The 15084-nt window shown below is 41.7% G+C and overlaps 1 protein-coding gene across 8 annotated transcripts in view; it reads right to left on the bottom strand.

Annotated features, from left to right (window-relative positions):
- ryk (receptor like tyrosine kinase) overlaps nucleotides 1–15084 on the bottom strand; it is a 259214-nt gene that overhangs the window by 180096 nt on the left and 64034 nt on the right. For 5 of the 8 annotated variants that reach the window (XM_048604449.1, XM_048604450.1, XM_048604442.1 and 2 more), the window contains 3 exons: nucleotides 13606–13674; nucleotides 7687–7831; nucleotides 4098–4198 (listed from right to left, as the gene is read on the bottom strand). In XM_048604449.1, the coding sequence (XP_048460406.1) occupies nucleotides 4098–4198; nucleotides 7687–7831; nucleotides 13606–13674 (315 nt within the window). The remainder of the gene's footprint in view (nucleotides 1–4097; nucleotides 4199–7686; nucleotides 7832–13605; nucleotides 13675–15084) is intronic. The other 3 variants (XM_048604443.1, XM_048604447.1, XM_048604448.1) reach the window with 1 other exon arrangement.

Raw genomic sequence — 15084 nt, 5'->3', positions numbered from 1 at the left:
AGAGTGTGTGTGAGAGTGTGTGTGAGAGTGTGTGTGAGAGTGTGTGTTGGAGGGGAGGGTTAGCATTGTGTGGTCCCTTTAAAAGACATGTGCTTTTTCTATGCCTAGACATTTAAATGAGCAGCAGCTTGAAAGTTTGTAAGTATACAGAGAGCACCCAAATTGATACATTTGTATCACAAGGCTGTACAGTTAGCAGGCCAAGCAGCAGTTTTTACCAAGACAACAGGATTTTGAACTTAGCCAATCAATTTGAACCAGGCACGTAGACACCAAATACCAATTAAATTTAAATCTAATTGTTTTGACAATGTAGGACTAATCCTATTCTAAGAATTGATATGTCATCAAGGGTATAAAAAGGGGGCAGCTGGGCAAAGACAGGAGAATAAACTGCCATCTGCCAGACTTAACATCCCTCAGCTCACAAGAGGGAATCGCTGGCTCTCAGTCTCCTATATACCTTAGAGAAAGCACCATCTAACTAACAAAGGTACTCACAGCAGAACTAGTGAATATTCCTGACAGAAGGATTGACGAAGAAGGCCTTCTTGACGGAAGAATTGATGGAGAAGGCACAGAGCCTTCGGGAAGACACATAACCTCACTATAGTTTCAAGAGACTAAACTTTTTTTTGATTAGTGGGACTTGTATTTATTGGAACAGCATACCATTAGAATCTTGTTTTATTCAGGAATAGTTAGCAGTTGCAAGGGATTTGTTAAGCTTGTTAATAGTTTATTTAATCTGTTCACCATTAGAGTTAGATAAATAAATTGTTATTTGTTGATTGTAAAGTGAGTGTTAGGAATTTAGTTTATTTAATCACGAGAAGTTGCTAAAAGACAGGTTACATCCCTTTTCTAGATTAGAGGCCAAGATGTTCCTCTTTGGGTGTTTCGGTTTTAGTTCTGAGTGGTGGTGGTGGTGGGGTGAACCTCTACTTTATAACAAATTTAATCTCCCACTAACATGGATACTCTCCAATCTATCTACATCCTGTTACAGGTTGCATAATCCTCACCTTTTGCCACTCCTCCAAATTTGGCAACGATGACAAATTTCAAGATGTTATCTGGTATTTCAACTTCCAAGCTGTTTTGTTTAAAAAAATGGCCTAGCCATGACCCTTTGGAAAACCAATATCGATCGCCTTTCTGTCTAAAAAAACAACCATCTACCAACCAATTTCTGTCGTTCAGTACAATTTTGTATTGAAATGGACACTGACCCATCTCTCATACAATGACTCACTCCAGTTCCGACTTCTTCCCCTAGGATGGTCCAGATCTCTGCTGCCATCTGACATGACAATTTTATCATCTGCTGTGCCTTTGCGAGGTCAAGGAAGCGGAGCCTCAATTTGTAACCATCTTAGGTAAATGTCGTGCCACCTGAGAACTTGCTTCTCTCCCTACTGGCCTCATGCAGGTCCTCCCACAGTATGACCTTGGCGGCTCAATGTCCTCTTCAGTCCAATGAGGAACCCTTCGATTTCTTGACCAGTAAATGTGAAGTCTCCAAATCATTACTTCATTCAAACTATCATCACTAAACTGCAGCACACTAGCAAAGATGAATGAACTTGCAGGCAGGAAAGCTTCATTTTAACTACCTCGACCATGGGAGAAAATGATTTTATGGCAATTCTGGAAACCCTTAATGTGCTGTGTTGTGCTGGCTAAATTCAATGTGGGACCTAATTGCATTATAGGAATCTGAGGAAGTAGGAAATGCATCCATTCATTTTATGCACTGGGTTAGCGTGGATTGTGAGATGCTTTAAACATCACAGAGCATTTTTGGGATTGTAGTACCAGCATTAGTCAAGTCCTACCTTTCTGTCATGACACAAATCGCTATTTTCATACTCGTGCCCTAGGGCTCTACCATTGGTTCCAGGAAGCCACCCCAGCTAAACTTTATTAGGAGCCCTTTACAAGGGATAAAAATGAAAACAGTCCCTGACACATTCAATGCTTTCTACGCTCTGTTTGAGCAGAATACCACTGGCATGGCAATGCCTGCCCCGACAGCCCCAGGCACACCTGTGCCCTCTGTCACCACTTCAGAAGTCAGATCAGTCTTCTGGGAGTCAACCCAAGGAAAGCAATGGCCCTGGATGGTGTCCCCAGCCAAGCACTCAGATCCTGTGTGGATCAACTGGTGGAAGTCTTTACTGACATCTTCAACCTCTCCCTCCTACAAGCAGAAGTCCCCACCTGCGCCAAGAAGACCAAGATCATCCCCGTACCCAAGAAAAAATGTGCCTTGATGACTACCACTCAATAGCTCTGACTTCAATAATCATGAAGTGCTTCGAGGCTGGTCATGGCCCACATTAACTCCAGTCTCCCAACCTGCCCTACAGTTTGCCTACTGACATAACAGGTCCTCAGAGGATGCCATATCAATAGCCCTGCACTCACCCCTGGAACATCTGGACAACAAAGACACCTACGTCACACTCCTGCTCATTGTGTTGAAGGCAGAGCTGTAGTCAATTATCAACTCCAGACTGATCTCAAAACTGCGTGACCTTGGTTTCAGCTCTGCAACGGGATCCTCAGCTTTCTTACCCATAGGCCGCAATCAATCAGTGAGGATAGGTAACTGCACTTCCTTCACAAAAACACTCAACACTGTAGCCCCCCAAGGATGTGTCCTCAGCCCCCTACTGTATTCCCTGTACACTTACAACTGTGTTGCCAAATTCCAAACGAATGCCATCTACAAGTTCACTGATGATACCACCATAGTGGGACAGATATCTAACAACGAGTCAAAATACAGAATGAAGATGGTGACATGGTGCAATGAAAACAATCTGTCTCTCAACATCAGTAAAACTAAAGAACTGATCATTGACTTCAGAAAGAAAGGAGAAGAACACACCACCACCCACATCAGCAGAACCGAGGTTGAGAGGGTGAAAAGCATGAAGTTCCTTGGAGTGATGATAACCGTTGATCTGTCTTGGACTTCCCAAGTAAATGCAACACTCAAGAAAACAAAACAATGCCTCTTCTTCCTCAGGCGGCTCAGGAAATTTGGCATGTCCATAAGGACCCTCACCAACTTCTACAGATTGAAAGCATACTGTCTGGATGCATAACGGCCTGGTATGGCAACTGCTCTGCCCAGAACCATAAGAAACTACAGAAAGTGGTGTGCGCAGCCCAGACCATCACAGAAGCCAACCTTCCATCCATGGACTCTATTTACATGGGTTGTTGCTGCGGAAAGGCTGCCAACATCATCAAAGACCCATCGCAACCTGGTAATGACCTCCTACAATCTCTTCCATCAGGCAGAAGATACAGAAGCCTGAACACACGCACAAGCAGGCTCAGGAACAGCTTCTTTCCGATCGTTATCAGACTGTTGAATGGACTCTAGCCTCAAATTATGTATCCTGCAATGTAACCTGTATGCTTCTAAGCTTCTATGCTTTTTGATCTGTACACCCTTTGCTTGCTGTGATCTGCCCGTACCGTTCGTAAACAAGGCTTTTCACTGTATTTCGGTACACGTGACAATTAAATAATTTCAATCAATGATGATTCGCATGCTCTTTTCATTCAAGTGTAATAATATGTTAATTATTATGTAGAACATTGTAGTAATATAATCAGGGACAGGCTGTTATTCTTAAAGTGAGCAAGCTAATCGGACATAGCTTTCTGATGTTTAACCTAAATTGATATCCCAGGTAATGCATAGTACTTCCCAGGCATAACATTTTCTTTCCATTATTTCAGAAGTTAAATGTTTAGAAAAACATCAAATCCATATGATTATCGTGAAGCTAGCACAAAAAAAACCTTCAAATCCTGCTGTCAGTTTGAAAACAGACTATATTAAACAATACAATCAAAATTGGAAATGGAAACGCAGGACAGAATACCAGGTAATCCAGTTTATGCTCACTTGAGTACAGTTTTACCTTGTACTATTTTACCATGTACAGTGTTTGTTTTATCAATAATAATACAGAATAATCAACTTCCATTTCAAAGCATGATTAAGATTTAACTCAAGGCTCAGCTTGGCCCACAACTACAGTCTCTAATTATCCAATAAATTGAAGTCTTACTAGTGACAGGCGTTGCATTGTTGGGTGTATCAGCTCTCAAATACTGCGTGGTCTGCGTAGAAGGTTGTGACAGGCCCTGAGAGCTCCCACTCTCACTCATACTAACAGAAAAAGACAAGATTAGTGCGTTACACAGAAGCAATCAGGAAGTTCTGTTCGTATTTGCAATTTTTATGACCTCACTCATATCTTGGAGATGTAACAGCAAATTAGAATCATCGGATCGCCACATGGTTAGAGCATAGAAGGTCATTTGGTCCGTCGTGTCCGTGCTGACTTTCTAAAGGAGCAAATCATACAGTGCCATTTCACTATGTAGCCTGTAACACTGCAAATGTCTTCCCTTTTCATATGATCAAAGTTTGTGTGTTCAAATAAAGTCAATCATTGCTTTTATAGAAATGGGTTTTAGTTAGAACAAGTCATATACAAATATTAAAAGGATTTTGGCCAAGCACACTGTAAAGAAAACCGGTGGTTCATTTTGTTGTGGTTAGGACGCTCCAGGGCACAGAACCAGAATGCACCAGTACAACATGCAGTCCTGGCAGAGAGATATAGAGAAAACTGAAATAGCAAGCCTCCAAAGGGTGGCTTTTAGGGTAATAAAGAGTCTCAGAATCTGCAGCATTGAAACAGGCCCTTTGGCACAATTTGCCCATGCCACCCAGTTATCAGAATTAATCTTATCCCATTTGCCAGTGTTTGGTCAATATCCCTCCATATCTATCCCAATCCATATACCCGGCTAAATGATGAAATTGCAGTCTCTTTGACCGCTACCTTTGGCGGCCCATTCCAGACACCACCCTCTGTGTGAGAAAACTGCCCCTTTGGATCTCTCCCCTCTCACGTTAAACCTATGCCCTCTAGTTTTAGAATGCCCTACCATGGGGAAAAGCTGTTGGCTATCTATTTTATCTATGCCCCCCATATGGTTTCCTTCGACCCAGGGAAAAAAGTTGCAGCTAATCAAACTCTCCTTATAATGCAAAACCTTCTAATCCAGGTAGCATCCTAATAAACCTTTTCTGCACTCTTTTTAGTTTAATATCATCTTTTCTATAGTAGGGATGCATTTGGGAAAAGGAGCAAGTCAGATAATCAAGGCAGGCAGGAGCAAAGCAGAGAACGAGGTGGGACTGATAAATTAAACTGTATTTATTTCAACACAAGAGGCCTGACAGGTAAGGCAGATGAACTCCGTACATGATTGGGAACATCAGCTGGGATATCATAACTATTACATACGTGGCTCAGGGATGGACAGGACTGGCAGCTTAACGTTCCAGGGTACACATGCTATAGGAAGGATAGAAAAGGGGATGTATCATTTTTGATTAGGGATAACATTACGGCTGTGCATAGAGAGGATATTCCAGGGAGTTATCTGAAGTTATTTGGGTGGACTGAGAAATAAGAAAGGGATGATCACCTTATTGAGATTGTACTATAGAACCATACCCACACACTCACACACACAATAGTCAACAGGAAATTAAGAAGCAAATTGGTAAGGAGATCTCAGTTATGTGAGAATAATTGGTGGTAATGATAGGGGATTTTAACTTTCTAAAGACAGACTGGGACTGCCACAGTGTTAAGGGATCGGATGGAGAGAAATTTGTTAAATGCGTACAAGAAAATTTTCTTATTTCGTATGTGGATGTACCTACTACAGAAAGTGCAAAACTTGTACATCTTTTCGAAATTAAGGCAGGGCAAGTGGCTGAGGTGTCGGTAGGGAAGCACTTTGGTGCAAGTGATCATAATTCTATTAGTTTTAAAATAGTTATGGAAAAGGATAGATCTGATCTAATAGATAAAGTTCTAAATTGGAGGAGGGCCAAATTTTAAAAGTATTAGGCAAGAAGTTTCAAAGGTTGGGCGTGGATGTTTGCAGGTAAAAAGACGGCCGGAAAATAGGAAGCCTTCAAAAATGAGACAGTATGTTCCTGTTAGGGCGAAAGGCAAGGCTGGTAGGGATAGGGAATGCTGGATGACTACAGAAATTGAGGTTCTGGTCAAGAAAAAGAAGGAGGTATATGTCGGGTATAGACAACAGGGTTTTCAGTGAATCCCTAAAGGAACAGAAAGACAGCAAGAGCATACTTAAGAGGGAAATCAGGAAAGCAAAAAAGGGACATGAGATAGCTTTGGGAAATAGGGTTAAGGAAAATGCAAAGGGTTTCCACAAATACAATAAGGACATAAGAGTAACTGGGCAAAGAATAGGGCCCCTTAAAGATCAGCAAAGGCCGCCTACGTGTGGAACTGCGGGAGATGGGTGAGACACTAAACAAATGTTTTACATCAGCATTTACTGTGGAAAAGGATATGGAAGCTACAGAACTTTGGGGAAATAAATAGTGATACTAGACCAAAAAGCGACACTTGGAAAAAAAAGTGTCCATATTAGAGGTGGTGGTGCTGGACATCTTAAAAAACACAAAGGTAGATAAATCCCCGGGACTGGATCAGGTACCCTGGAGCTTTGTGGGAAGCTAGGGAAGTGATTGCTGAGCCCCCTTGTCGAGATAAAAACCAAAACAACTGTGGATGCTGTAAATCAGGAACAGAAATAGAAGTTGCTGGAAAAGCTCAGCAGGCCTGGCAGCATCAGTGAAGAAAAAATCAGAGTTAAGGTTTCAGGTCCACTGACCCTTCCACAGAACCCGAAACGTTAACTTTGATTTCCAGTAACTTCTGTTTTGTCCCTTACCGAGATATTTGTATCATCGAAAGCCACGAGTGAGATGCTGGAAGACTGAACGGTGCATCCCAGGACTTTGTAGGAAGGCAGGGAAAAAATTGCAGGGCTTCTAGCAGAGATGTTTGTATTATCGACAGCCACGAGTGAGGTGCTGGAAGGTGGCTAATGTGCCATTATTTAAGAAATGGCTGCAAGGAAAAGACAGGGATCTATAGACAGGTAAGCCTAACTTTCAGTGGTGGATAAGTTGTCACAGGGATTTCTGAGAGACAGGGATCTACATGCTTTTGGAAAGCCAAGGGCTGATTAGGGATACGCAGTTTAGCTATGTGTGTGGAAAATCATGACTCACAAATTTGATTGAGCTTTTCTTTGGAAGAGGTGGTAAAGAAGATAGATGAAGGCAGAGCATAGGTTGTCTACAAGTTGTCTACATTTCAGCAAGGCCTTCGACAAGGTTCCACATGGTAGACTAATTAGTAAGGATAGATCACATGGGATCGAGAGAGAACTAGACAATTGGATACAAAATTGGTTCAACATATGATGTCACACGTAAAATCTATGTCATGATGTCACTGTTGGAACAGTCCATTCCCCAACAAGCAGAGATAAATGCTTGCCTGCAGTTGCCGGTGTCAGCAAACACCACCATAAAGTAATGAGGAGCAATTTAATTCATGTAATCAAATCCCAATTTCAATTAAAACATAAAAAAGGCACTGTTTGGAATAGTTCCGAATGTCAACTGACAAGAACATAAAATATTAGAGTGAAATTTTTCTACTAAATTAAATGCTATTTAAGAAATTTAAAATCTGTGATCCATGCCTGTTGAAATCACACATTAAACAAAACAAAAACAAAAACACTCACCTATCGTTGAGTTCCACTCTTTTCATGCTGTGCAGGTGCAGAACAGCCAGTATTATTGCCACCAAGAATATGACAGCACAACAAACTCCAACGCTGATGTAGAATACACGGGTGGAGGTAGCAGGTGCTGTGTGTACAGCATCAACTGTGTGAAAGTCAAACATAAGGATGGAATTTGAAACTGACTATTTATATCAAGAGAGTACCAACAGATTTGGAGTGGCTAAGTCCTACCCAACAAACAAAATTGATTTTTTTCTTAAATAAAGTTACTAAAATTGCTGATGGGAACTTTCATAACCTACTTGGACTTTTAGACGATATTCAAAAGATTCCACATAACAGACTATTAACTAAATTTAAAGTTCATGAAATTACTGACCTGGCTAGAAAATTGCTTATGTGACAGAGAACAGGGAGCAAGGATAGTGAATATTTTAAGAACTTGAAGGATCTATCCCACTAGGATCTGTGTTTCTGCTGCAAATGTATACTACACTTATTATCAGCATAATTAGCACCAGAGAACATAATACATGCTCAAGTCAATAAATGTGGAGCTGGAAAAGCACAGCAGGTCAGACAGCATCCGAGAAGCAGGGAAGTCAATGTTTCGGGCCAAAACCCTTCATCAGGGCTGGGAAGGGGGAGAGGAGCCCAGAAATAAATAGACGGAGGGGTGTGGGGCTGGGGGGAGGGTAGGTGGGATGGAGATAGGTGGATGCAGGTAGGGGGCTATTGTAGTCGGTCACTGGGAAGGGTGGAGCGGAAAGGTGAGTCAAGAGATGGACAGGTTGGGGGAGGACAGATTTTGAAGCTGGTGAAGTCAATAGTCAGGCCATTGGGCTGTAAGTATTCAAGCCATTGGGCTGTATGCTCCCATGACCAATGGCCTGAATATTGACTTCACCAGCTTCAAAATCTCTCCTCCCCAACCTGTCCATCTTCTGACTCACCCGTCCAATCCACGCTTCCTACTGATCAAACACAATAACCCCCTACCTGCATCATCAGCTTCAAAATCTCAAGGGTTATAATCTCGAGAATACTGCCTAAATCACATGCAAATTGGCAAAGGTATTCAAGAATAAGGGAAGTAAACACGTGGCTAAAAGGGTGGTGTGAGAAGAGGGGTTCCTTTTCATGGGGCACTGGCAACAGTATTCGAACACGACGGAACTGTACCATTGTGACAGTCTCCACCTGAACGGAGCTGGAGCCAACATTACAGTGAAAAGGGTCAACAGGACTTTAAGCTAGAAAGTGGGGGGAAAGGGAAGGGTAGAACTTCAAGCGTGTGATAGCCAATGGGAAACAAAGCAGCAGGTTAACATCTGTAGGGGTGAATTCAACTGCACTGAAAAGGTATGAAAAAAAATGAAAAGAAAGGAGAACTCAGGAGAGATTATTAAAGTTTCCAGCACATAAAATAGGACAGAGTGTTTGAAAAGGGTTAGGAATCAAACTTCAAACACACTGGATAAACGAACAACAATGAGTAGAGGGATGGTAAATACAGGAGTGAAGGTGTTGGCTCTGAATGCATAGAGTACATAAAATAAGGTAAATGAGCTTGTGGCGCAAGATCGAAATTGGCAGGTATGATGTGGTGGGCATCACAGAGTTGTGGCTGCAAGGGGTTCAGGATTGGGAGCTAAATATCCAAGGTTATACATTCAATTGAAAAGACTGACAGGTGGGCAGAGGGGGTGCAGTTGCCTTAATAGTAAGAAAAGAAATTAAATCAATAACAAGAAATGAAGTACAATCAGACGATCCAGATTCTGTGTGGGCAGAGCTGAGGAACCACGAAGGTGAAGAAACCACAATAGGAGTTACATACAGGCCTCCAAACAGCAGTCAAGATGTAGAGCACAAGATACACCACGAGCTAGAAAAGGCATGTAAGAAAGGCAAAGTTACAGTGATTATTGGGGGGTGGGGGTTCAATGTGCAGGTGGACTGGGAAAATCAGGTTGGTAGTGGATTGCAAAAAAGGAATTTGTGGAATGTCTACGAGATTTTTTTTTGGAGCAGCTAGTGGCGGAGCCCACTAGGGAACAGGCAATTCTAGGTTTAGTGTTCTGCAATGAGGTAGACTTGTTAAGGGAGCTTAGGTGAAGGAACCCTTAGAAGCCAGTGACTATAATATGATAGAAGTTACTCTGCAATTTGAGAGGGAGAAGCTGGAATCAGATGTAACGGTATTACAGTTGAATAAAGGCAACTATAGAGGCATGAGTGAGGAGCTGACCAGAACTGACTGGAAGAGAAGACTAGCAGGAAAGACAGTGGAACAGCAATGGCAGGAATTTCTGGAAGTAATTCAGCAGACACAGCAAAAATTCATCCCTAGGAAAAAGAAGTATATTAAACAGAAGATGATGCAACCATGGCTGACAAGGGAAGTCAGATACAGCATAAAAGCAAAAGAGAAAGCGTATAATGTAGCAAAGGGCAGTGGAAAGCCAGAGAATTGGGAAGCCTACTAAGACCAACAGAGGACAATGGAAAAAGAAATAAGGAGGGAAGAGATTAAATATGAGGGCAAGCTAGCCAGTAATATAAAAGAAGATTGCAAGAGTTTCTTTAGATAAATAAAGGGAAAAAGAGAGACAAAAAAGTGGGCATTGGGCCACTGGAAAATGACACTGGAGTAGTAGTAATGGGGAACAAAGAAATGGCTGAGGAACTGAATAAGTACTGTGTGTCAGACTTCATGGTGGAAGACACAAGTAATGTCTCGAATTTTTGGGACAGTCGGGGGCGGGGTGGGGGGGTGGGGGCAGAGGTCCATTGCCAAGGAGAAGGTGCTAGAAAAACTGGAAGGTCTGAAGGTCGATAAATAACCTGGACCAGGTGGACTACACCCGAGGCTTCTGAAGGAGACAGCTGAAGAAATAGTGGAGGCTTTAGTGGTGATCTTTCAGGAATCATTGGAGTCAGGGAGAGTCCCAGAGGACTGGAAAATCGCTAATGTAACCCCTGATTAGAAGGGAGCAAGGAAAACTATGGACAGTTATAGGCTGATTAACCTGACCTTGGTCACTGGTAAGGTCTTGACGTCCATTGGGAAGAATGAGATTTCTGAATACTTGAAAGTGCATGGTGAAATAGGGCAAAGTCATCATGGTTTCATCAAGGGGAAGTCATGCCTTTGAAGAGGTAACGAGCAGGTTAGACATCAGAGAGCCAATGGATGTTATCTACCTGGACTTCCAGAAGGCCTTTGACAAGGTGCCACACAGGAGGCTGCTGAGTAAGATAAGGGTCCATGACGTTAGAAGCAAGGTACTAGCATGGATAGAAGATTTGCTGTCCGGCAAAAAGCAGAGAGTGGGGATAAAAGGGTCCTTCTCAGGATGGCAGCCAGTAACTAATGGTGTTCCACAAGGATCAGTGTTGGGACCACAACTTTTCACTTTATACGTTAATGATCTAGATGAAGGAACTGAGGACATTTTGGCTAAGTTTGCAGATGATACAAAAATAGGTCAAGGGGCAGGCAATATTGAGGAGGCAGGGAGGCTACACAAGGATTTAGACAGGTTCGGAGCATGGGCAAAGAAATGGCAGATGGAATACAATTTGGGAAAGTGTGAGGACATGCACTTTGGTAGGAAGAATAGAGGCATAAACTATGTTCTAAATGGGGAGAAAATTCAGAAAACTGAAGTGCAAAGAAACTTGGGAATCCTAGTCCAGGATTCTTGTAAAGTAAGCTTGCAGGTTGAGTCAGTAGTTAGGAAGGCAAATACAATGCTGGCATTTATTTTGAGTGGACAGAACATGAAAGCAGGGATGTACTTGTGAGGTTTTATAAAGCTCTCGTCAGACCACATTTAGAGTATAGTGAGCAATTTTGGGCCCCATATCTCAGGCAGGATGTACTGGTCCTGGAGTGGGTCCAGAGCAGCTTCACGAGATTGATCCCAGGAATGAAAGGCTTAATATATGAGGAACATTTGACAACTCTGGGTCTATACTTGATCGAATTTAGAAGGATGAGGGGGGATCTGATTGCAACTTAGAGAATACAGAATGGCCTGGACAAAGTGGATGTTGGGAAGATGTTTCCACTGACAGAAGAGATTAGGAACCAAGGGCACAGCCTCAGAGTAAAGGGAAAATCCTTTAGAATGGAGATGAGGAGAAACTTCTTCAGCCAGAGAATGGTGAATCTATGGAATTCATTTCCACAAAAGGCTGTGGAGGCAAGGTCATTGAGTATATTTAAGAAAGAGATAGATAGGTTCTTGATTGTCAGGGGGATATAGGATTAAAGGGAGAAAGCGGGAAAATGGGGTTGAGAAACTTATCAGCCATGATTGAATGGCAGAGCAGACTTGATGGGCCAAATATCCTAATTTCTGCTCCTATGCCTGGTGGTCACACAAACTAAAAAACAAACAAGCATGTGAAGGCCAGAGGGAATGACTGGGAAGGCAATTCAATGGTTCCTAACAATAGCGTCACTGAGACGATCCTTTTGGCTGGTCAGATCTTGCTTCTCCTCAATCTTCTTTTTCCAGGCTCCTTTAGCTGCTTGTGAAAGGCACAGGGCGACCGGCTTACACTTAGACGTCTCTGACATGTTGGTTAAAACCCACAGCATACAGGAACTGATGAGGGAAATAAACTGGCTGTCTTCAGACTTGAGGTGATTTTTACTGCAGAGAAAGGGCAGCTGTTTTCTTTGCAGAGCTTCAAAGGCTTCTGACCCAAACATTCACATTCACAAGCTGTTTAGCGTCTAGACAGATAATCACAAAATTTGTGGCAGGCACAAGGCCTTCGTTGTCAAAACCTGATCCACCATTCAGAAACCAAATCTCCACTCATAATATTCTAACAATTTAAATGTAGTGGATTGTTCAGGATTTAAAAAAAAAAAAAAACGGGTGGCACAGTGGTTAGCACTGCTGCCTCACAGAGCCAGGGGTGCAGGTTTGATTCCACCCTCGGGTGACTGTTTGGAGTTTGGACATTGGACATTGTCCCCGTGTCTGTGTGGGTTTCCTCTGGGTGCTCTGGCTTCCTCCTACAGTCCAAACATGTGTAGGCTAAGTGGATTGGCCATGTTAAATTGCCCATAATGTTCAGGGATGTGTAGATTAGGTGGGTTATAGGGGAATGGGTCTCGGTGGGATGCTCTGAGTCGGTGTGGACTGGTTGGGCCAAAGGGCCCGTTTCCACACTGTAGGGATTCTAAGAATATATCCCTTGGCTCTAGCTAGGCTGTAACTAGACTTCCTCCATTGTTTGAACAAACAGCAGTGTAAACAGCACTTACAATCAGTGTTTGATAATTTGCTTTTAAAATTTGCAGCCATGGTTCAACAATCCTTCGCCCATTCAAAAATACAGAAAATTTTTCAAAATACACAATTGTTACATAATGAATGTGTTTACTTTAAACACACATTTCCTTCCCACTTTCAGTCTTTTGATGAGAAAATAAAGGTTTCATATATGCACTCTTAATAACTAAGTTTCTGTTATTGCATCTAGACATGGAAGTAATACACCAAAAATGAGTAACGTTTCAAAACCAAAGATTTGACTTCTAATTTAAAGCAGCAAGTATGACCTATTTACTACATAGCAGATCCTATTTAGGTCAGCAATCAATCTAGCTATTAATATTCCAGAATATCTTTTCCTAGCTGAAATGATTCTATCAATTTCCCCAAAGGATCAAAAGTATATTCTGTCAAATTATAGCTGGCATATTTACAGCAAGATTATTTTTCTAAAGTCAACAACTTGATGCATTTCCTCCAAAAAACATTTGGTACATTTGTAGACTGAGTATTTACAGAAATGAGATTTCCAATTGTTTATGGTTTCAGGGAAGTATGTATTTGTCTATACCAATTTTTTTCAAAAACAGTCAACCCTCTCCCAATCATTACTTACAAGCAGTTCGTCCGTCTTTGCTGCTGTTTTTGCCTGGGTACATAGGAGATTTTTCTTCCTGTTCAGGCTCTAAATGGATTTAAACAAAAGCTATAGTCTGTGACTTCATTTTAAAATAAAGAAGTCATTTATGAGAAAATGCCTGTAGATTGGGATACAAAATATTTTGTTGTTTCCAATTTGCAGCTGACTTGCAGTCTTAAGGCTTCCAAGTAAATGCTGATGTTATGAACTTGCAATTCCACGTTGAAGTACACACTGCTGAAATCTCACGTCTAAACAAACCTCAACTGGAAAGAAAACCTTTTAAAACAATTTGATAAATTAACAATTAAAATCACAAAAGCTTACAGCCCATCAAGTCTGCTTGAATATTACCAACAAAATTTCAAACCAATTCCAATGTCTCCCTCACACTCTTGTATAAAACTACACCTTTTTCTCCTTCCAGCTATTTATCCAACTTCTTTCAAAGCCACTACCTCAACCATCCAGGTCAAACAATTTCATGTTCCAAGAACCATTTGTATAAATTTCTCCGAACCTATCCCTAAATGATAAATTTTAAATGAATGACTGCACAACATGAACTCCCACTCACAGGCACGATTAAAACACAGTGGGTAGCAGTTTCACCTCCATGTTAGAAATTTATTGGTTCAAGTCCCACTCCAAAGACATGAACTCAAAAATATAAGCTGAGAGTCCAGTGCACAACTCGAAGTGATATCATCAAATGTACATCTTTCAGACGAGGCATTAAATCAAATCCTGCAGTTCCTTCAGAACACAAAAAAAAAAATCAACTGGCTATATTTAAGAAGAACAGGAGGGTTACAGACCCTTCTCTCCTGACATGCCAATTTTTATTTCGCCTGTCTTGAGTACTCTGCCTTTCTTAAAGGCAAGGACCTTGCAACCAACAGCTTATAGTCAATGACTACCTCACCTTTATGCCTCTAAATTGGAAATGTGTAATGGTACCTTTCCTGAAAATGTGGCCTTCATGTCTGGCTATATCTTTCACACTTCCCACCCAAACACCACAGTGGTAGTGTGGCTCTCAGTACCAAATCACTTCTTAGTTTGTCCTGCCACACCTCTGGCATCTTCTCTTTTTACCTCTCTTGCCTCTTATTCTCCACTATTCACACAAGTGCTAAACCAGACATCGTATCAAGATATCTTCAATTCTTTTCTCTCAGGCCACCAATTAGCTCACCAAATAATCACTGCAATTGTAATAGTTAGTATCACAGCAGTCATAGCCTTGCCTGACATCCATCCCAAATCTCACTCATGAAGCCAACAATTCATTTGAAGTTAAAATTAAACTGCCAGCAAGAATTTTAAAAACATTTTTCACTGTTTTGATCCAATAGCACATTAGTTCTATCTGAGTAATGTTCATTGCCATTCTCCCCCAAGGTTCCTGAACCCTGCATGCCCTCCCTCCGATGACCTCCCATGCCTGTGTTT

This window comes from Rhincodon typus, chromosome 13 (genome assembly GCF_021869965.1).
Source record: "Rhincodon typus isolate 14 chromosome 13, sRhiTyp1.1, whole genome shotgun sequence".
Classification (NCBI taxonomy): Eukaryota; Metazoa; Chordata; class Chondrichthyes; order Orectolobiformes; family Rhincodontidae; genus Rhincodon; species Rhincodon typus.
This window is presented reverse-complemented; position numbering and strand designations above follow the sequence as displayed.